Below are 22379 nucleotides of genomic sequence, written 5' to 3'. Positions count from 1 at the left end.
TCAGGAATAAGAGATAACGTGTATGGAATAAATACAGTAATCTTACTAATCTCTCTAAAATCCAAACAAGGACTCAAACCTCCATCTTTTTTCTTAACAAAGAAAAATCCCATGGCGACTGGTGAGGTGGAAGGTCTTATGTGACCCTAGGAAAGACTCTTTTCAATGTTCTCTTTCAAGGCATCTCTTTCAGGAAGAGAGATTAAGGCAATTTGGCCTTGGCATAAATTCGATAGCACAATCATATAACCTATGCGAACCTAAGAACTTCCCATTCAGTCTCAGAAAAAACATCCTCAAAATCCTGAATAAAATCTGGAAGAAGATTGATTATGCTTTTTTTTCTCCATGTGATTACATATAACTGTTGATATGAATGTTTCTGTTCCTTACTTGCAATATTCATAAATAAAGAATTTAGACAAAAAAAAAATCTGGAAGAAGAGTTCTCATAGATGCCAGGGACTTAGATAAACAACTGGAAAACAAAAATTTCCCCAATACTTAATCTTACGAGTCCCCCAATTGATGGTACGATTGTGTTTCACCAACCAAGGCATACTCAACACAACTTTAGCTGATAAGGAAGGAAATATATTCTCTGTGAAACACTCCCACTCTCAAGCACATATTCTCAACCTTAGGCCATGAACCCACTATCAGTATTCGGTCAGTGTTTTTCCTCAGGAGCGGGAGCCAAAACCAGGTGAGGAACAATCAGAGAAAAGGTAGAATAGAAACAAGTCACCAATCCTGCATGTATCACCAACTCCTGAGAAAAAATACCGACCCAATACTGACCAAATACTGATAGTGGAGCCGAGGCCTTAGAAGTAACATGACTTTGGGTAAGGGGAGAATTATCAATTCCAGATACTTGAATAGGATGACCGAGAGTTGAAACTGTGTACCCACACAAAGTCAATGAGATCGAAGGCAGAACCTGAGTCACCAAATGCAGAGGAAGCTATAACTCCAGATTTGGTAACCAAAGACACTTGTAAAACACAACCAGTAGTCTGCATGAGAGATAACTTCAGGGCTGTGGAGTTGGTAAGCCAAACCTCCGACTCCGACTCCTCAATTTCCATGACACCGACTCCAACTCCGACTCCATGACTCCGACTCCCTCATACACGGCTCATATTTAAGTGATAAATTTACTGCAGCACAGATTCATCTCAGATAAAAGTCCAGACCCTGAGATCAGGAATAGGACGGACATTTATAGGACATCTCATAACTTTCCCAAATTCTTATGAAAAAAATATTCCCCACAAACTGCATTGAACTTCTGTACCCAATTTATTATATATTTTAGGAGTTGGAGTCGGTTCATTTTATACCGACTCCATCAAAATGGACACTGACTCCGACTCCACGACTCCACAGCCCTGGATAACTTCAAACCTTTATAACAGTGTCCTTACATCTTAATGATTTTTTTTCTCTTTACCTTTACAAAATGTATTATTGTATGTGAAACACTAAATCAGTACATGACCCGTTTGACCGCAGTATAGACAGAAACATGCAGGTGATCCAAGTTCAACTCTTTCCTTGGACTCTCTGCAGGTCCCAATTTGCTGTCTCAATCGGATGAGAGGTAGAAGTCACTGAAACACCCTCAAATGTGTTTTTATCGCTAAGACTTCTGTCCAAACGCACTGCCAGTGACATAGCTTCTTCCAGGGACAACAGGGGGGACTATAAACTATCATATCTGGTATCTGGCTAGAAAGACGCTGACAGAATTGACTGCAGAGAGCTGGGTCATTCCAGGAGTTTTCCACTGCCCAGCATCTGAACTGGAAGCAGTAGTCCTCCACTTTACGATTTCCCTGGGTATAATGATACCAAACTGGGTGTCATTGTTTCAGCAACAGGGACTTTATCAGGTCGTCATACATGAGCCTCAGAGCAGAGAAAAAAGTGTCAATTGAGGAAAACACTGGAGAATCCTGAGGCAGAGAAAATGCCCAAGCCTGAAGACCTCCACAGAGCAACGACCGAACAATAACCACGTGGTGACTCTCTCCTCCGGATGAGGCAGGACGGAAACAAAAATACAACTTACATGAAGAAAGAAAGATGGAAAACTTACTTCAGTCCCTGACAAAATAATACGGTAAATTTACCTTAGGCTCAGAAGACTGTTTTGGGTGGTGGAAAACCTGTGTAGTGGTGGAAGACGCATGCTGTTGTTGCCGATTGACGTCTGACACACCTCTAAAGACAAGGACCATAATTGTGCGGTCAGGGTGTCCACAGCTTCCATGATGGCTTCACAGCACACAAAAAACGGAGTGGACTAGTGATAATGTTATGGTAGTTTAGCAACTCAGAAAACTACGTAACACATTAAAAACCGCAACTGACCCTGCCGGCTCTTGTACAGACTATAGATCCTGACCCCATCCTGCGTGCACTGAGATAGCCCTAACCACAGACTAGACAATGGCACTTAAGACCTATGCTGGCTGAAAGGCCATCGAGAGCTTCATGTTCCTCCTAGAGAACCAGTGGGCAGAGTAGAGTGCAATTACCTACAGAAGGGAAAGCGTGCTGAAATAGAAAGAGATCCCAGAGTGAGTAAAAAAAACATGAAAAAAATAAATAAAGGATTAAGTATGCACTGTTAGAGAATATGCCACCTACTTACTAAAAAGAAACAAAAGATAGGAGCAGGGTAAAGAACTTAAACAGTAGAGAGATAAACCCTAGCTGGTCTTTTTACTAACTAGCTTAAACGACTGCAGTATGGCTGGACATCCAAATGAGACTATCACCAGCAGAAAATACCAGCAGGGGGAAAGTATATAAAGCACCCGAAAGGTGATAGGGCAGACAAATGAGTAAATGAAAACATATGTTACCCTAAAAAAACTGAAGCAAGGATAACAGAAACTAAACACCCAGAGAAAAAGAGTATCTGTTGTGGCTCGTCAGACAGAGAAGCTGACCACAAAGCACAAGCTCAAGGGTTCGAACCCAGACGCATGACACAGCACATGGGGAAAGCCACAGAGCGGGAAACAGCACAAGGGGAAGCAGCAGAGAGGGAAGCAGCACACAGGGAGAGGGAAGGGGGATCGGTGATTTTGAGGGATTATCAGTATTAGGCCGGAGTCCCACTAGCGTATGGCATCCGTTGTGAGAGCATCGGATGCGATATGCTAATGACATTCGGCTCCTGCTCTGCTGCGAGCGGGAGCTGAATCTTAGTGCTCTGTGCTCCAATTCTCTTGCACAGAGAGGATCGCAGCACAGCTGCAGAGGGGATGGAGAAATCAATTTCTCCATCTCCTCTGTTGCTGGCATCGGCGGGAATCGCACTGCACAGGGATGTTATCCGAGTGCTGTGCGATGTTTCACATGTACCCATAGGCTTATATGGGTGCGTGTGATCCGAATCGCAGCCTGCTATGATTTTTTTTTTCAGCCCAATCGCAATCCGATCAGAACTGGAAAAAAAACGTCAATGAGCACACCATCATAGGATTAAATTGGTCCGAATGCAATCCAATTTTTTATCGGATTGCAGTCATCCGATTTAATCGCAAGTGAGAGCGAGCCCTTATTGGGGGATCAGTGATTTTGCTGGAATATTATTAGTATTATTGGAGGGATCGGTGATTTCGGGTGGATATCAGTATTATTGGGGGATTAGTGATTTCGGGGGGATATTATCAGTATTATTGGAGGATCGGTGATTTTGGGCACATGATACCAGTATTGTTGAGGGGAATCGGTGATGTAGGGTGGATATTGTGAGTATGATTGGGGAAATCATGATTTTGGGTAGATATTATGAGTATTAATGGAGATCTTTGATCCCAGGTGGATATTATCTGTATTATGGGGGATCGTGATTTTGGGTGAATAATATCAGTATTATTGAGGTGATCTGTGATTTCGGAGGGATATTATCTGTATTATGGGGAATCATGATTTCGGGTGGATAATATCAGTATTATTGAGGTGATCTGTGATTTCGGAGGGATATTATCTGTATTATGGGGGATCGTGATTTGGGGTGAATAATATCAGTATTATTGAGGTGATCTGTGATTTCAGGGGGATATTATCTGTATTATTAGGGGACCAGTGATTTCGGGGGATATTATCTGTATTATTGGGAGATCAGTGCTTTCAGGGGGATATTATCTGTATTATAGGGAATCGTGATTTCGGGTGGATAATATCAGTATTATTGAGGTGATCTGTGATTTCAGAGGGATGTTATCTGTATTATGGGGGATAGTGATTTCGGGTGGATAATATCAGTATTATTGAGGTGATCTGTGATTTCGGAGGGATATTATCAGTATTATTTCTATTGGATATTATCTGTGTAAGCATACTGCCCAGAGCCAGCGTTTTCAGCAGGAAATTTGCGATGAGGCGGTAGACAACATACAATGTTGATTCAGTGCAGCTCCTTCATGGGTGCCATATTACTGAGCGGCAATCTATTCCTTATTATGCCTAAAAAAACTTGATGGAGAGTACAACTAATGGAATTGTATATGGTGCTGGAAGATGCACCCCTAGGTAGGAAGGCACTCAACAAGCTACTGGAGTAGAGCCAATGGTCGACCTGAGTATGATCAATGCTCATGAAGCTCTAGGATCAAAGCCACAAGGAAGTCTTGGTGCTGATGAAGCTTGGTCGAAAAGGAAGATCAAAAGTTGCAGAGATATCATAAAGTTCAGAACTTGGAATGCACAAAATATGAACCCCATCCTGTAGAATGTAAGCCCCATGGGCAGGGTCCTCTTCTCTCTGTACCAGTCTATCATTGTTAGTTCATTTACTGTAAGTGATATCTGTATTTCGTATGTAACCCCATCTTATGTACAGCATCATGGAATCAATGGTGCTATAGAAATAAATAATAATAATAATAACCAGGGCAAAGTCGACATAGTCAATGTCAAAATGGATGGGTCAGGACTTGACGTACTCGGAATTAGCGAATTAAGATGGACTCATTCCGGACATTTACAGTCAAACGAACATTGGTTCTACTATTTGGGCAACAATTACCAAAGAAGAAACGGTGTCGCTTTTATTCTCATCCAGAGATTGGTCGGCACTGTTCTGGAGTACAATGCAGTCAGTGATAGTCATTTCAATATGCCTACAAGGAGTGCCAACCCATGTCACAGTTATACATGTCTACTCCCCAACAATAGATGCCGAGGAGGAAGTTGAACTATTCTATATAGTTCAAGAGGAAATTGACAAAACACCAAAACAAGATTTATCCATTATCAGGGGAGACTCGAATGCCAACATGGGCAACGGCAAACATGGAACTGTTGTTGGAAATTTTGGACTTGGTGAACGATATGAGGCTGGAGGAAGATTTATTGAATTTTGTACGACAAATCAACTCTCCATCATAAACACCTTCTTTCAAAATCACAAACGAAGACTCTACACATGGACATCACCGAATGGGGCCTGTAAGAATCAGATCATATGTGTTCACCAAAGATGGAATTCAGCGAACATTACCGTAAATACAAGGCCAGGAGCTGACTGTTGAAATGATCATGAACTTTTGACATCAAAGATTAGAATCAAGCTGCACAAACAGACTAGACAGCAGGCTGTTTCTAACTTCGATTTGGCACATATACCTGAAGTTTTTATTAATGGTCTGCACAACCGATTTATTTCACTGGACATGCATGAAAGAAAGCCAGAGGAAAAAAAACATATAAAGCCTATTATTACTGGAGTCAGTAAGACAATGAACAAGAGGCCGAAGACACCCCTGCAGCCATGGTTACCTAAGAAGTCCTAAAGATCATCGAAGAAAGAATAATGGCAAAAGGTAACAAGCAGGACGCAGACAACATCAGAAAGACTACAGACAACCATTCGAGCAGACATCGATGTTGTCGCGATTGCTCCGCTCAGTGTGTCTTGGACGCTGTGAGTGATAGTTCAGTCGTCCAATCTAGTGCAGGGGCATGCTGAGTATTATGAATGGTTCTGTGCTCCCAACTGGGAATGAAGCAGGTCCAGTGCTATGCTACTCCGGTCGCAAGCGCCGCCATTGTCCTGACCCTGGAGGTGGAGTTACTATGCGTGTAGGGAAACTGTCCCATTCTTGTGGAGCATCAAGTTCTGGTGTTGTGGGATGTGGGAGGACACAGGATGCTGCTTTGTCTGGTACTATGCAGTGGTGGGATGTTGTTCAGTCTGATGTTGAAGCTATCAGGGAGTGGCTGTCTGGGGATGATTGGGAGGTAATCAACACCTGACCATTAGGCGGGCTATATAATCCTGCTCCCTGCTCAGTCCTTTGCTGTTTATTGCAGTTCCTTATGTGCTTGGTGGTGAGTGTTGCTAGCATTAGTCTTGCTATCTTTTCAGTGGTTTTATCATTTTTTCTTCTGGTTTCACTTCCTGGGGTTCTTGCAGAGGTACTCACCTGGTTCTTGACTAGGCACCAGCCGCATCGCCAGACGCCAGCCGTCTGGCGACAGTGGACTGGGAAGAGCTGTGCCAAAGTCCCCTTCTATTTGCTGGAAGCTGCATGAAGAGTATTCCCGGCACTCTAGGGCTTGCCTAGCTGGGCAGCTTGTCCAAGTGCGTCTGTGGCTGCACCTTTGATGGTTTGGTGTTAGTCTTGCTGGGCCCCTCTGCACAGCGCATAACAGCGCATTGATCTGTCGGTATTTTCATAGACAGCTCAGTCGTTCAGTCTGAGACTGGGAGGTGCTAAGCTTCCTTCAGGTGTTCCCTGTTCTAAGTAATTACCCAGCTACTTAGCTAAGCTGTCAGTACCAGATCTCTGCCAGTCCTAGCATTTGCTCGGTGGTGCATGTTGCCTTGTATTCCTGAGCTGTTTGTTGATCTATTGCTGCCTGACCGTGGACCTTGCTCTTACCATCCATTTGCCTAGCCCTTTTGCTCTGATACGCTATCTTCCTGCTATTCTGACCTCGGACTGTGACCTGACTACTCCTTTGTCTTTCCTTTAGTTTACGTCGTGCTCTCTTGGTATCTGACCGCGGAATGTTTGATTACCCTGCCTCGTGGCTTGTCAGTGAGTAGTTACTAGCGTCACACATCTTTATTATCAAAAGATATGAAGAGACATAGAAAAAGAACATCTGGGGGGCTAGACCAGGAAGGCATACCTAAAGATCAAAGCGAAGTAGCAGAAGTAGCTTAAACAACTGCTGGCACAAGAGAGGTGCTACCAACCTAATTAAAATGCGAGGGTATTTGCCCTGGCAGAGTCAGGGGATAATTAGATACAGACTTGCGACAATTTACATGTAGCTGAGGAAGTTCTATTCCCAGAACGTCAAAGGGAATTTAATAGAGAATCCCAGGACGTCCGGCATAATACGAAATTTTAGAATAGCTCAAGTTATAAGTGAAAATAATGGAACCCATATTTTTAGTGACAGGGTCAGCTAGGGAACAATATGGATATTTTCCTGTCACTGTAAGCCCCTCCGGGAGGCTGTGGCGATAAAGTAACAAGATAACGGATCGCATCTATGCTATTTGTAGTCTCTACGGAAAGGTAAATTCATAATGGAAAATATGGCGTCACTTGCAAGCTTTTGCGACCAACCAGGGATAAGTTATCACGTAAGTTAGATATTTTAATAAAAACATGAAGGGTGGAGCCCGAGCCCACATGATGTCATCACAGGAGTGTGTGGGCCGGTCTCCCCCTTCGGCATAAAAGAGCCAACTGAAGATTGATCCAAATTCATTGAGGGAGTATATATTCAATGCAATGGATCCTGTTCGCTGAACGATCATAGGAGAGCTCCCCTCCAGCTATATTAAGTCGCCTCTGCGAAAGTCTCTTCTTTAATCCTGTTTTATTTGTGTAACTGCGTATGTATTGTGTTGTCCCCTTTTGTAAAATATTTTGTATATTTTTCATAACACTGCCTCCCTTTTGGATTAAATATAAAATTTAATAGCCCTGTTTCTTTTGCTCTGTAATCGTTCCCTCCCCCAAAGCTATATACGCTACCAAAACGCAGGCGTCCGGCTAGTAATATATAGTTCAAACTTGGACGGTGGTGGCAGCGAATAATATTAATTGGGCTATCGTGAAGCTGGCAGAAACGTACGGGGCGTATACACATATTCCATGCACTGGAATCCGGAGGTGTGACGCCATATGCTTTCTGCTCACTTGTCGATAGCTGCGTAGTGAGTAGTTGGGATCGTGTGCTTGCGAATCCCTCATGAAATCCTGACAGAGTGACGGCAACAGTGAGATATTGTGTGATCTCCCCGGTGTCGTATCTGTGGAATCCTGACAGTGGGCATATTAAAACACGCCAACGGGAACAAACTAAATGAACAGGAACAGATCAAGGAAAGATGGAGAGACAACATCTTGCACCTCTACAAGAACAACTCAGTGATAAGGGAAGAAACTGAGACTGGAAATGATAGACAGCCAAACATCCTGAAAGACAAAGTCGTTGCTGTGAGAAAGCTTCTATCAAACAACAAAGCACCTGGATGTGACAATATTCCAATAGAGCTAATAAAGTCTTCTGAAGCAGCAATTGATCTCATCACACACCTGTGTCAACAGATATGGACTACTGGTAAGTGACCCAAGGACTGGACAAGATCAACGTTTATTCCTATTCCGAAGAAGGGAGATGCTACGGACTGTGGAAACTATCGGACTATTGTGCTCATACCTCATGCCAGCAAAATACTACTGAAGATCCAACAAAGACAACTACAGTCTTACTGTGACAAAGAGGAACAAGAGATGTGATCGTTAACATTAGATTAGATGGATAATGGAAAAGGCCAAAGAATACAACAAGGAGATCTATTTTTGCTTCATCGACTACAGCAAAGCCTTCAACTGTGTTGATCATGAGAAACTTTGGAATACCATGAAGGATATGGCTGTGCCAAACTACAGATCAGCTTCACTAGGAACCTTTACATCAACCAAGAAGCAACAGTCCGAACAGAAATGGCGATACGGCATGGTTCAAAGTAGAGCGACGCATCAGACAAGGCTGCATCCTGTCGCCATTTCTCTTCAATTTATATGCAGAAGCTATTTTCAGGAAGGCTGGACTTTACAAAAAAGAAGAAAGGATCAAAATTGCTGGACGAATCATCAATAATCTTAAATACGCAACAACACTGATAGCAACAAATGTAGATGGAATGAAGGACTTATTTATTATGGAGTGTCAAGATTTAAAGTTCGAACATGGGACTGCTACTCAACACAAAAAAGACAAAGATATTGACTACTGCCACAAAGATATTGAGCGGGACACATTTCAGATAGCTAATGACGAACTGGAAGTTGTAAAGGACTTTTACCTACTCGGATCAATGATCACCCAAGATGCAGTGACGATACCGAAAGTCAATAGAATAGCTATGGGCAAATCAACAATGAAGTCATTGGACAATTGTGACGACACAGCATTTAATTTTAATTATCCAGAAGTAAATTCAGTAGGCCAGGAGACATACGCTATTATATTGATGTTGATGTTTGAATTTATGTGTTGTTCTTTGGTTGGTCAAGAAACATAGACTACTGCTTGTATAAGCCTGGATGTTGAAACTTGAGTTGATATTTACTGCAACTTATTGTCTGCTAACTTTGCAAGACAGGGACGCAGGGTCATTGAACAATGGATGTTAATTGACCATTGTATGGCCCTGTAGCTTGTTGACCCGCAAAACAGAGTAGTACGAACTATGCAGATCGATTATATGCTCAAAATTTGAGAGTTAAACTGATCCCATCTCCCCCCTGATCTGTGGATGATGACCTGAGCCACAGATGAGGATATAAAAAGGGATTTCTATCGTTCTGCAAGGACAATCAGAGTGACTTGCCAGAGCAACAGTTAGGACAACAGGGCTCCATCAAGAGGGACACATTTTTGACTTTCTACAGGATGTCAGCTTAGGGGACCACGGCCCCAGCGGGAAGAACACAGATCTGCTTCATTAAATATCACAGAACCAAGGATACATTTGAAGAAGCCAGGTTTGGATCCTCCGGTTACCTGGCCCCATTGAAACGTTTGGGGAAGCCAGGTTGGGACCCTCCGGTCACCTGGACCCATGGCTATGTTTTGGGTAGCCAGGTTGGGACACTCCAGTCACCTGGCCCCCATGGATAAGCTCGGAGCAGCCAGGTTGGGACCATCCGTTCGCCTGGAATGGACTGACAGCTTCCTAAGCTTGTCGTTACCTTCTCTCTGTGGGTGCCCGACAAAAGCGGGGTGCCACTGGTGGGGGTAGTCTGCCCTGGAAGCCCGGGAGTCGCAGCTGCTCTAATGCCGGCGAGTCAGCGGAAGGGTGAAACTCTGTAATTTTGCACCATCTTGGGTATTTTGCTGGGACTGTACGATACTTGTATGTTATTGTCTGTTTGGTGGTTCAATAAAGTATTGCCACACTGTTTTATCCTCATCCTGTGTTGTCTGAGTAGTATAATGCCCACGAGAGAACCCGTCTCCACAACAAGGTCTTCAAATCGAGGAATATTTCACTGGCGACAAAGGAACGGATCGCATATAGTGTGGTGTTTTCTGTGGTAATACATACGGATGCAAAACATGGACGATAATGAAACAATACAGAAGAATAATCAACGCCTTCATAATGTGGTGCTGGAGAAGGATATTATCAATACCATGGATGGGAAAAAGAGCAAATCAATTTTGGAACATATCAAGCCAGACATGTCACTTGGAGGAAGGATCACCAAGCTACGACTTACCTATTTTGGACATATGATACGAAGAGAGTAATCACTGGAGAAAGACATAATGGTCAGAAGGATAGAAGGAACAAGGCGAAGAGGAAAACAAGCAACCTGGTGGCTTGACACAATCAAGATAATGTCGGAGAAGACCCTGGTGGACCTATCTAGGCTTGTACAATATCGATCTTCCTACAGAGCGTTCATCCATCAAGTTGCCATGGTAAAAGACTGAGTCAAAAGCCGTTAAACTAAAATAAAAAAAGGATCAGTAATATAGGGGGGATCAGTGATTTTGGGGGGATATTATCTGTATTATTGGGGGATCAGTGATTTCGGAGGGATATTATCAGTATTATTGGGGGATCTGTGATTTCGGAGGGATATTATCTGTATTATTGGGGGATCTGTGATTTCGGAGGGATATTATCTGTATTATTGGGGGGATCAGTGATTTCGGAGGGATATTATCTGTATTATTGGGGGATCAGTGATTTCGGATGGATATTATCTGTAATATTGGGGGGATCTGTGATTTCGGAGGGATATTATCTGTATTATTGGGGGATCTGTGATTTCGGAGGGATATTATCTGTATTATTGGGGGATCTGTGATTTCAGGGGGATATTATCTCTATTATTGGGGGATCAGTGATTTCGGAGGGATATTATTATTATTTATTATTATAGCGCCATTTATTCCATGGCGCTTTACATGTGATAGGGATATACATAACAAAAGCATTTACATAATCTTAACAAAACAAGTCAGCGACTGGTACAGGAGGAGCGAGGACCCTGCCCGCGAGGGCTCACATTCTAGAAGGGATGGGTGAGGATACAGTAGGTGAGGGTAGAGCTGGTCGTGCAGCGGTGGTTACTGCAGGTTGTAGGCTTGTCGGAAGAGGTGGGTCTTCAGGTTCCTTTTGAAGGTTTCCACGGTCGGCGAGAGTCTGATATGTTGGGGTAGAGAGTTCCAGAGTAGGGGGGAAGCACGGGAGAAATCTTGTATACGATTGTGGGAGGAGGAGATAAGAGGGGAGTAGAGAAGGAGATGTTGTGAAGATCGGAGGTTGCGTGCAGGTAAGTACCGGGAGACTAGGTCACAGATGTATGGGGGAGACAGGTTGTGGATGGCTTTGTATGCCATGGTTAGGGTTTTGAACTGAATTCTCTGGGCAATGGGGAGCCAGTGAAGGGATTGACAGAGAGGAGAGGCCGGGGAATAGCGGGGGGACAGGTGGATTAGTCGAGCAGCAGAGTTTAGGATAGATTGGAGAGGCGCAAGAGTGTTGGAAGGGAGGCCACGGAGCAGGAGGTTGCAGTAGTCGAGGCGGGATATGATGAGGGCATGCACTAGTGTTTTTCCAGAGTCTTTGCTGAGGAATGCATGGATCCGGGAGATGTTTTTGAGTTGGAGATGGCAGGAGGTGGAAAGGGCTTGGATATGTGGTTTGAAGGAGAGATCAGAGTCCAGGGTTACTCCAAGGCAGCGAGCTTGTGGGACTGGGGAGAGTGAACAGCCATTGACGTTGATGGATAGATCGGGTGGGGGATGTGAATGAGAGGGTGGAAAGATGATGAACTCTGTTTTATCCATGTTGAGTTTTAGAAATCTGTCAGAGAAGAAGGATGAGATGGCGGACAGACACTGTGGGATTCTGGTTAGTAGGGAGGAGATATCGGGTCCAGAGAGGTAGATCTGTGTGTCATCAGCATAGAGATGATACTGAAAGCCGTGAAACTCTATGAGCTGTCCCAGGCCAAAGGTGTAGATGGAGAAGAGCAGAGGTCCTAGAACTGAACCTTGGGGGACACCGACAGATAGGGGGTGAGATGAGGAGGTGGTGCGTGAGTGGGAGACGCTGAATGTCCGGTCTGTTAAGTATGAGGAGATCCAAGATAGAGCCAAGTCCGTGATGCCAAGAGATGAGAGAATCTGGAGTAAGAGGGAATGGTCCACTGTGTCAAAGGCAGATGACAGGTCCAGAAGGAGGAGGATGGAGTAGTGTTGCTTGGATTTGGCATTTAGTAGGTCGTTGGTGACTTTGGTCAGGGCAGTTTCAGTCGAGTGATGCGGTCGGAAGCCAGATTGCAGGCGGTCGAAGAGGGAGCATGAGGAGAGGTGGGAGGACAGTTCAAGGTATTATCTGTATTATTGGGGGATCTGTGATTTCGGAGGGATATTATCAGTATTATTGAGGGGATCAATGATTTTGGAGAGATATTATCTGTATTATTGGGGGGATCAGTGATTTTGGAGGGATATTATCTGTATTATTGGGGGATCAGTGATTTCAGGGGGATATTATCTGTATTGTTGGGTGATCTGTGATTTTGGAGGGATATTATCTGTATTATTGGGGGATCAGTGATTTCGGAGGGATATTATCTGTATGATTGGGGGGATCTGTGATTTCGGAGGGATATTATCTGTATTATTGGGGAATCGGTGCTTTCGGAAGGATATTATCTGTATTATTAGGGGATCAGTGATTTCAGGGGGATATTATCGGTATTATTGGGGGATCGGTGATTTCGGAGGGATATTATCCGTATTATTGGGGGATCAGTGATTTCGGAGGGATATTATCCGAATTATTGGGGGATCAGTGATTTTGGAGGGATATTATCTGTATTATTGGGGGATTGGTGATTTCGGAGGATATTATCTGTATTATTGGGGAATCGGTGCTTTCGGAAGGATATTATCTGTATTATTAGGGGATCAGTGATTTCAGGGGGATATTATCGGTATTATTGGGGGATCGGTGATTTCGGAGGGATATTATCCGTATTATTGGGGGATCAGTGATTTCGGAGGGATATTATCCGAATTATTGGGGGATCAGTGATTTTGGAGGGATATTATCTGTATTATTGGGGGATCAGTGATTTTGGAGGGATATTATCTGCATTATTGGGGAATCGGTGATTTCAGGGGGATATTATCTGTATTGTTGGGGGATCTGTGATTTCGGAGGGATATTATCTGTATTATTGGGGGATCAGTGATTTTGGGGAGATATTATCTGTATTATTGGGGGATCTGTGATTTCAGGGGGATATTATGAGTATTGTTGGGGGATCTGTGATTTCGGAGGGACATTATCTGTATTATTGGGGATCGGTGATTTCAGGGGGATATTATCAGTATTATTGGGGGATCGGTGATTTCGGAGGGATATTATCTGTATTATTGGGGGATCAGTGATTTCAGGGGGATTTATCTGTATTATTAGGGAATCGGTGATTTTGGAGGGATATTATCTGTATTATTGGGGGATCAGTGATTTCAGGGGGATATTATCTGTATTATTGGGGGATCAGTGATTTCAGGGGGATATTATCTGTATTATTGGGGGATCAGTGATTTCGGAGGGATATTATCTGTATTATTGGGGGATTGGTGATTTCGGAGGATATTATCTGTATTATTGGGGGATCTGTGATTTCGGAGGGATATTATCTGCATTATTGGGGGATCGGTGATTTCGCAGGGATATTATCTGTATTATTGGGGGATCAGTGATTTCGGAGGGATATTATCTGTATTATTGGGGGATCAGTGATTTCAGGGGGATATTATCTGTATTATTGGGGGATCTGTGATTTTGGAGGGATATTATCTGTATTATTGGGGGATCAGTGATTTCGGAGGGATATTATCTGTATTATTGGGGGGATCAGTGATTTCGGAGGGATATTATCTGTATTATTGGGGGATCTGTGATTTCGGAGGGATATTATCTGTATTATTGGGGGATCAGTGATTTTGGAGGGATATTATCTGTATTATTGGAGGATCAGTAATTTCAGGGGGATATTATCTGTATTATTGGGGGATCAGTGATTTCGGAGGGATATTATCTGTATTATTGGGGGGATCAGTGATTTCGGAGGGATATTATCTGCATTATTGGGGGGATTAGTGATTTCGGAGGGATGTTATCTGTATTATTGGGGGATCGGTGATTTCGGAGGGATGTTATCTGTATTATTGGGGGATCGGTGATTTCGGAGGGATGTTATCTGTATTATTGGGGGATCGGTGATTTCGGAAGGATATTGTCTGTATTATTGGGGGATGAGTGATTTCGGAGGGATATTATCAGTATTATTGAGGGATCAGTGATCTTGGAGGGATATTATCTGTATTATTGAGGGGATAAGTGATTTCGGAGGGATATTATCTGTATCATTGGGGGATAAGTGATTTCGGAGGGATATTATCTGTATTATTGGGGGATCGGTGATTTTGGAGAGATATTATCTGTATTATTGGGGGATCAGTGATATTGGGGGAATATTATTTGTATTATTGGGGGATCAGTGATTTCAGAGGGATATTATCTGTATTATTGAGGGATCAGTGATTTTGGAGGGATATTATCTGTATTATTGGGGGATTGGTGATTTCGGAGGGATATTATCTGTATTATTGGGGGGATCAGTGCTTTCAGGGGGATATTATCTGTATTATTGGGGGATCGGTGATTTCAGGGGGATATTATCTGTATTATTGGGTGATCTGTGATTTCGGAGGCATATTATCCGTATTATTGGGGGATCAGTGATTTCGGAGGGATATTATCAGTATTATTGGGGGATCGGTGATTTCGGAGGGATATTATCTGTATTATTGGGGGATCAGTGATTTTGGAGGGATATTATCCGCATTATTGGGGGATCAGTGATTTCGGAGGGATATTATCCGTATTATTAGGGGATCAGTGATTTCGGAGGGATATTATCTGTATTATTGGGGGATCAGTGATTTCGGAGGGATATTATCTGTATTATTGGGGGGGATCAGTGATTTCGGAGGGATATTATCTGTATTATTGGGGGGATCAGTGATTTCGGAGGGATATTATCCGTATTATTGGGGGATCAGTGATTTCGGAGGGATATTATCTGTATTATTGGGGGATCGGTGATTTTGGGAGAATTATTAGTATTACTGGGGTGCGGGGTCGGTAACGCGGCTCTTTATTTTCCAGAACAGATTGCTATGTTTCCCACACAGACGATTTTCCTTCCGGACCATTATATAATAAACCATTTTGTTGCCGGAGCTCCGAGTCTACAGCCGCAGTCACACTGGTGTACAACACGGCCGAGTGCAGATATTTTATCGGAGAACACTCGGCCCAGTGTTATTCTAAGGGGCAGTGCAGATCAGCCATTATCCTCTCATACCAATTTGGCAGCATATATAGGATGGTGCGCAGCCATACAAGTCTACGGGTGTGACACACGGGACTGCACTCACATGTGATCACAGTCCGATGTACGGCGCGACAGGCAATGGAGAAGTTACGTTCTCCATCTCCTCCGCACCGATGCTGTGATTCTCATGGGGGGGGGGGTAAGCACAGTACACCGACCCTCAGAGCATAGACCCACAGATCACGGTGTGTGGACCCTCGGAACATAGACCCTTAGAGCACAGTGTGCGGACCCTCAGAGCATGGACCCTCAGAGCACGGTGCATGGATCCTTGGAGTATGGCCCCTCAAAGCACGGTGTGCGGACCCTCGGAGCGTGGACTCTCAGAGCACGGTGTGCGGACCCTCGGAGCATGGACCCTCAGAGCACGGTGCGCGGACCCTCGGAGCATGGACCCTCAGAGCACGGTGCGCGGACCCTCGGAACATGGACCCTCAGAGCACAGTGCGCGGACCCTCGGAGCATGGACCCTTAGAGCACGGTGAAAGGACCCTCAGAGCACGGTGCGCGGACCTTTGGAGTATGGACCCTCAGAGCGCGGTGCGCAGACCCTCGGAGAATGGACCCTCAGCAACACGGTGTGAGGACGCTCGCAGCATGGACTCTCAGAGCAAGGTGTGCGGACCCTCAGAGCATGGACCCTCAGAGCACGGTGCGCGGACCTTCAGAGCATGGACCCTCAGAGCACGGTGCGCGGACCCTCGGAGCATGGACCCCCCAGAGCACGGTGCGCAGACCCTCGGAGCATGGACCCTCAGAGCAAGGACCCTTAGAGTATGGACCCTCAGAGCACAGTTCGTGGACCCTCAGAGTATGGACCCTCGGAGCTCGGAGCATGGACCCTTAGAGTATGGACCCTCAGAGCATGGACCATTAGAGCACGGTGCGCGGACCCTCGGAGTATGGACTCTAAGAGCACGGTGCGCGGACCCTCGGAGCATAGACCCTTAGAGCACGGTGCACGGACCCTCGGAGTATGGACCCTCAGAGCACCGTGTGCGGACCCTTTGAGCATGGACTCTCAGAGCACGGTGACTGTGGACAGACCGTCCTGTGACTGTGAACGCTGTGACTGTGGACGCTGTGACTAAGGACGGACCGTCCTGTGACTGTGGACGCTGTGACTGTGGACGAACCGTCCTGTGATTGTGGACGGACCGTCCTGTGACTGTGGATTCTGTGATCGTAGACGGACCGTCCTGTGACTGTGGACGGACCGTCCTGTGACTGTGGACGGACCGTCCTGTGACTGTGGATGCTGTGACTGTGGACGCTGTGACTGTGGACGGACCGTCCTGTGACTGTGAACGCTGTGACTGTGGACGGATCGTCCTGTGACTGTGGACGGACCGTGCTGTGACTGTGGACGGACCGTCCTGTGACTGTGGACGGACCGTGCTGTGACTGTGACGGACCGTGCTGTGACTGTGGACGGATCGTCCTGTGACTGTGGACGCTGTGACTGTGGACGGACCGTCCTGTGATTGTGGACGCTGTGACTGTGGACGGACCGTGTTGTGACTGTGGACGCTGTGACTGTGGACGGACCGTCCTGTGATTGTGGACGCTGTGACTGTGGATGCTGTGACTGTGGACGCTGTGACTGTGGACGGACCGTGCTGTGACTGTGGACGCTGTGACTGTGGACGGACAGTCCTGTGACTGTGGACGCTGTGACTGTGGACGCTGTGACTGTGGATGGACCGTCCTGTGACTGTGGACGCTGTGACTGTTGACGGACCGTGCTGTGACTGTGGACGGATCGTCCTGTGACTGTGGACGCTATGACTGTGGACGGATCGTCCTGTGACTGTGGACGGACCGTCCTGTGATTGTGGACGCTGTGACTGTGGACGGACCGTGCTGTGACTGTGGACGCTGTGACTGTGGATGGACCGTCCTGTGACTGTGGACGCTGTGACTGTGGACGCTGTGACTGTGGACGCTGTGACTGTGGACGGACCGCCCTGGCCCCTCGAGCTCAGGAGATTGGGACCCCTCTAGCTCCTACCTCGGGAGGACCGGTCACTATGGTTACCGCTTTCCGCCGTGATATGTATCACGTGTCCTTCGTCGCTTGAGTGATTGGCTGTGGCTGGTCGTCATTACGTGGCGCCTTGAAGTTTGCTGACGTCATTAGGTGGCGACTTTGTGTCCAACGTGACTGAGGCAGCATGGCGGAGCCCGCGGTGCAGCTGGCGCAGAGACTGGCGGCGAACGACAAGAAGAGCCGGGACCGGGCGCTGCGAAAACTGCGGCGCTTCATGTCCTCCCGGAGCTCCGAGCCGGAGGGTGAGAACCTACGGAGTGTGGAGGAAGGGGAGAGAGAGTCAGCGAGGAGGAGGAGGAGGAGGAGGAGGAGGAAGGGGAGAGAGAGTCAGCGAGGAGGAGGAGGAAGGGGAGAGAGAGTCAGCGAGGAGGAGGAGGAAGGGGAGAGAGAGTCAGCGAGGAGGAGGAGGAAGGGGAGAGAGAGTCAGCGAGGAGGAGGAGGAAGGGGAGAGAGAGTCAGCGAGGAGGAAGAGGAGAGAGAGTCAGCGAGGAGGAAGGGGAGAGAGAGTCAGCGAGGAGGAAGGGGAGAGAGAGTCAGCGAGGAGGAGAGAGAGTCAGCGAGGAGGAGGAAGGGGAGAGAGAGTCAGCGAGGAGGAGGAGGAAGAGGAGAGAGAGTCAGCGAGGAGGAGGAAGGGGAGAGAGAGTCAGCGAGGAGGAAGAGGAGAGAGAGTCAGCGAGGAGGAAGAGGAGAGAGAGTCAGCGAGGAGGAAGGGGAGAGAGAGTCAGCGAGGAGGAGGAGGAGAGAGAGTCAGCGAGGAGGAGGAAGGGGAGAGAGAGTCAGCGAGGAGGAGGAGGAGAGAGAGTCAGCGAGGAGGAGGAAGGGGAGAGAGAGTCAGCGAGGAGGAGGAAGGGGAGAGAGAGTCAGCGAGGAGGAAGAGGAGAGAGAGTCAGCGAGGAGGAGGAAGGGGAGAGAGAGTCAGCGAGGAGGAGGAAGGGGAGAGAGAGTCAGCGAGGAGGAGGAAGGGGAGAGAGAGTCAGCGAGGAGGAGGAAGGGGAGAGAGAGTCAGCGAGGAGGAGGAGGAGAGAGAGTCAGCGAGGAGGAGGAAGGGGAGAGAGAGTCAGCGAGGAGGAAGAGGAGAGAGAGTCAGCGAGGAGGAGGAAGGGGAGAGAGAGTCAGCGAGGAGGAAGGGGAGAGAGAGTCAGCGAGGAGGAGGAGGAGAGAGAGTCAGCGAGGAGGAGGAGGAGAGAGAGTCAGCGAGGAGGAGGAGGAGAGAGAGTCAGCGAGGAGGAGGAGGAGAGAGAGTCAGCGAGGAGGAGGAGGAGAGAGAGTCAGCGAGGAGGAGGAGGAGAGAGAGTCAGCGAGGAGGAGGAGGAGAGAGAGTCAGCGAGGAGGAGGAGGAGAGAGAGTCAGCGAGGAGGAGGAGGAGAGAGAGTCAGCGAGGAGGAGGAGGAGAGAGAGTCAGCGAGGAGGAGGAGGAGAGAGAGTCAGCGAGGAGGAGGAGGAGAGAGAGTCAGCGAGGAGGAGGAGGAGAGAGAGTCAGCGAGGAGGAGGAGGAGAGAGTCAGCGAGGAGGAGGAGGAGAGAGAGTCAGCGAGGAGGAGGAGGAGAGAGAGTCAGCGAGGAGGAGGAGGAGAGAGAGTCAGCGAGGAGGAGGAGGAGAGAGAGTCAGCGAGGAGGAGGAGGAGAGAGAGTCAGCGAGGAGGAGGAGAGAGAGTCAGCGAGGAGGAGGAGAGAGAGTCAGCGAGGAGGAGGAGAGAGAGTCAGCGAGGAGGAGGAGGAGAGAGAGTCAGCGAGGAGGAGGAGGAGAGAGAGTCAGCGAGGAGGAGGAGGAGAGAGAGTCAGCGAGGAGGAGGAGGAGAGAGAGTCAGCGAGGAGGAGGAGGAGAGAGAGTCAGCGAGGAGGAGGAGGAGAGAGAGTCAGCGAGGAGGAGGAGGAGAGAGAGTCAGCGAGGAGGAGGAGGAGAGAGAGTCAGCGAGGAGGAGGAGGAGAGAGAGTCAGCGAGGAGGAGGAGGAGAGAGAGTCAGCGAGGAGGAGGAGGAGAGAGAGTCAGCGAGGAGGAGGAGGAGAGAGAGTCAGCGAGGAGGAGGAGGAGGTGGAAGGGGAGGGAGAGAGTGTCACTTAGGTCCCTGGCGGGGGAGTATTGGGGACTTCTCACTAACCTGCTCTCTTTGCTCAGGGGGCTTCACGGCTGATGAGTTCTGCAAGATCTGGAAGGGTTTGTTCTACTGTATGTGGATGCAGGACAAACCACTGCTGCAGGTAAGGTGGGGGGGTGGCTCAGCTTATCCCAGGGGCGGGGGTGACGGCAGTAACGTTGGTGTGTATTCTCGTCCTGCAGGAGGAGCTGGCGGTCACCATGTCACAGCTGGTCCACGCCCTGCAGTCCCGGCCGTCACGTATGTATTGCCCCTCCCCCGCTATGGTCACGTTGCTTCTCGCTGCGGCTGATTTCGGTTCCTTCTCTCCACAGAGAATCTTTTCATCCGCAGTTTCTGGCAGACGTTGAACCGCGAGTGGAGCGGTATCGACCGCCTGCGGCTGGACAAGTTCTACACGGTGAGGAATCCAGTCATGTGACTGCGGAGCTGCTCTGTGGTGGAGGGAGGGGATATGGGACTCTATGCGGCTCTCCCCGGGAGAAGAGGGGGGGGGGGATTTGGGATGCGGAGCGGCTCTCCCGGGGGGAAGGTGGGATTTGGGATGCGGAGCGGCTCTCGCGGGGAGAAGGGGGGTGGGATTTGGGATGCGGAGCGGCTCTCGCGGGGAGAAGGGGGGTGGGATTTGGGATGCGGAGCGGCTCTCCCGGGGAGAGGGAAGGGTTTGGAGGGGGGCGGCTCTCCCGGGGGGAAGGGGGGTGGGATTTGGGATGCGGAGCGGCTCTCGCGGGGAGAAGGGTGGGGGGGATTTGGGATGCGGAGCGGCTCTCGCGGGGAGAAGGGGGGTGGGATTTGGGATGCGGAGCGGCTCTCGCGGGGAGAAGGGGGGTGGGATTTGGGATGCGGAGCGGCTCTCGCGGGGAGAAGGGGGGATTTGGGATGCGGAGCGGCTCTCGCGGGGAGAAGGGGGGTGGGATTTGGGATGCGGAGCGGCTCTCCCGGGGGGAAGGTGGGATTTGGGATGCGGAGCGGCTCTCGCGGGGAGAAGGGGGGTGGGATTTGGGATGCGGAGCGGCTCTCGCGAGGAGAAGGGGGGTGGGATTTGGGATGCGGAGCGGCTCTCGCGGGGAGAAGGGGGGGATTTGGGATGCGGAGCGGCTCTCGCGGCGAGAAGGGGGGGATTTGGGATGCGGAGCGGCTCTCGCGGGGAGAAGGGGGGTGGGATTTGGGATGCGGAGCGGCTCTCGCGGGGAGAAGGGGGGTGGGATTTGGGATGCGGAGCGGCTCTCCCGGGGAGAGGGAAGGGTTGGGGGGGGCGGCTCTCCCGGGGGGAAGGGTGGGGGGGTTTGGGACGCGGAGCGGCTCTCCCGCGGGAAGGGGGGGGGATTTGGGATGCAGAGCGGCTCTCCCGGGGAGAAAGGGGGGGTGGTGGGATTTGGGACGCGGAGCGGCTCTCCCCGGGAGAAGAGGGGGGGGGTGGGATTTGGGACGCGGAGCAGCTCTCCCGGGGAGAAGGGGGGGTGGGATTTGGGACACGGAGGGCTCTCCCGGGGAGAAGGGTGGGGGGGGGTTTGGGATGCGGAGCGGCTCTCCCGGGGAGAAGGGTGGGGGGTGGGGGGTTTGGGATGCGGAGCGGCTCTCCCGGGGAGAAGGGTGGGGGGGTTTGGGATTCGGAACGGCTCTCCCGGGAGGAAGGGTCGGGGGGGGGGTTTGGGATGCGGAGCGGCTCTCCCGGGGGGAAGGGTGGGGGGGGGTTTGGGATGCGGAGCGGCTCTCCCGGGGGGAAGGGTGGGGGGGGGTTGGGACGCGGAGCGGCTCTCCTGGGGGGAAGGGTGGGGGTGTTTGGGATTCGGAACGGCTCTCCCGGGGGCAAGGGTGGGGGGGGGGGTTGGGACGCGGAACGGCTCTCCCGGGGGGAAGGGTGGGGGGGGTTGGGATGCGGAGCGGCTCTCCTGGGGGCAAGGGTTGGGGGGGGTTGGGATGCGGAGCGGCTCTCCTGGGGGCAAGGGTTGGGGGGGGTTGGGATGCGGAGCGGCTCTCCTGGGGGCAAGGTGGGGGTGGTTTGGGATGCGGAGCGGCTCTCCTGGGGGCAAGGGGGGGGTTGGGATGCGGAGCGGCTCTCCCGGGGGGGATGTTTTGTGACAATGTGTATTCTTCTCTCTACAGCTGAGTCGCTTCGTTCTGCGTCAGTCTGTGGAGCTGCTAAAGAAAGGAGACTGGGAGGAGAGGTGAGGACCCCCGGGACACAGTCTGGTCAATATAGGTGTACAGTGTGTGTGCAGGGGGCTGAGGGGCTCGCCTG

At 49.0% G+C, this 22379-nt stretch overlaps 2 protein-coding genes across 2 annotated transcripts in view; one reads left to right on the top strand and one right to left on the bottom strand.

Moving 5' to 3' along the window:
* HSF2BP (heat shock transcription factor 2 binding protein) overlaps positions 1-18103 on the bottom strand; it is a 229037-nt gene extending 210934 nt beyond the window's left edge. Inside the window, exon 1 of the mRNA XM_073668814.1 lies at positions 18004-18103. The gene's annotated coding sequence lies outside the window, so the exon portion shown is untranslated. The remainder of the gene's footprint in view (positions 1-18003) is intronic.
* The window catches only part of RRP1 (ribosomal RNA processing 1), a 13164-nt gene continuing 8880 nt past the window's right edge, over positions 18096-22379 (top strand). The window contains exons 1-5 of the mRNA XM_073668813.1: positions 18096-18284; positions 20158-20240; positions 20320-20377; positions 20452-20537; positions 22244-22305. Of these exons, the coding sequence (XP_073524914.1) occupies positions 18167-18284; positions 20158-20240; positions 20320-20377; positions 20452-20537; positions 22244-22305 (407 nt within the window). The 5' untranslated portion in view covers positions 18096-18166. The remainder of the gene's footprint in view (positions 18285-20157; positions 20241-20319; positions 20378-20451; positions 20538-22243; positions 22306-22379) is intronic.

Source organism: Phyllobates terribilis, unplaced genomic scaffold, assembly GCF_046119375.1.
Source record: "Phyllobates terribilis strain yellow unplaced genomic scaffold, ASM4611937v1 Scaffold_2__4_contigs__length_985480577, whole genome shotgun sequence".
In the NCBI taxonomy this organism is placed as follows: domain Eukaryota; kingdom Metazoa; phylum Chordata; class Amphibia; order Anura; family Dendrobatidae; genus Phyllobates; species Phyllobates terribilis.
Note: the sequence above shows the minus strand (reverse complement) of the source record. Positions and strands in the feature narration are given on the sequence as shown.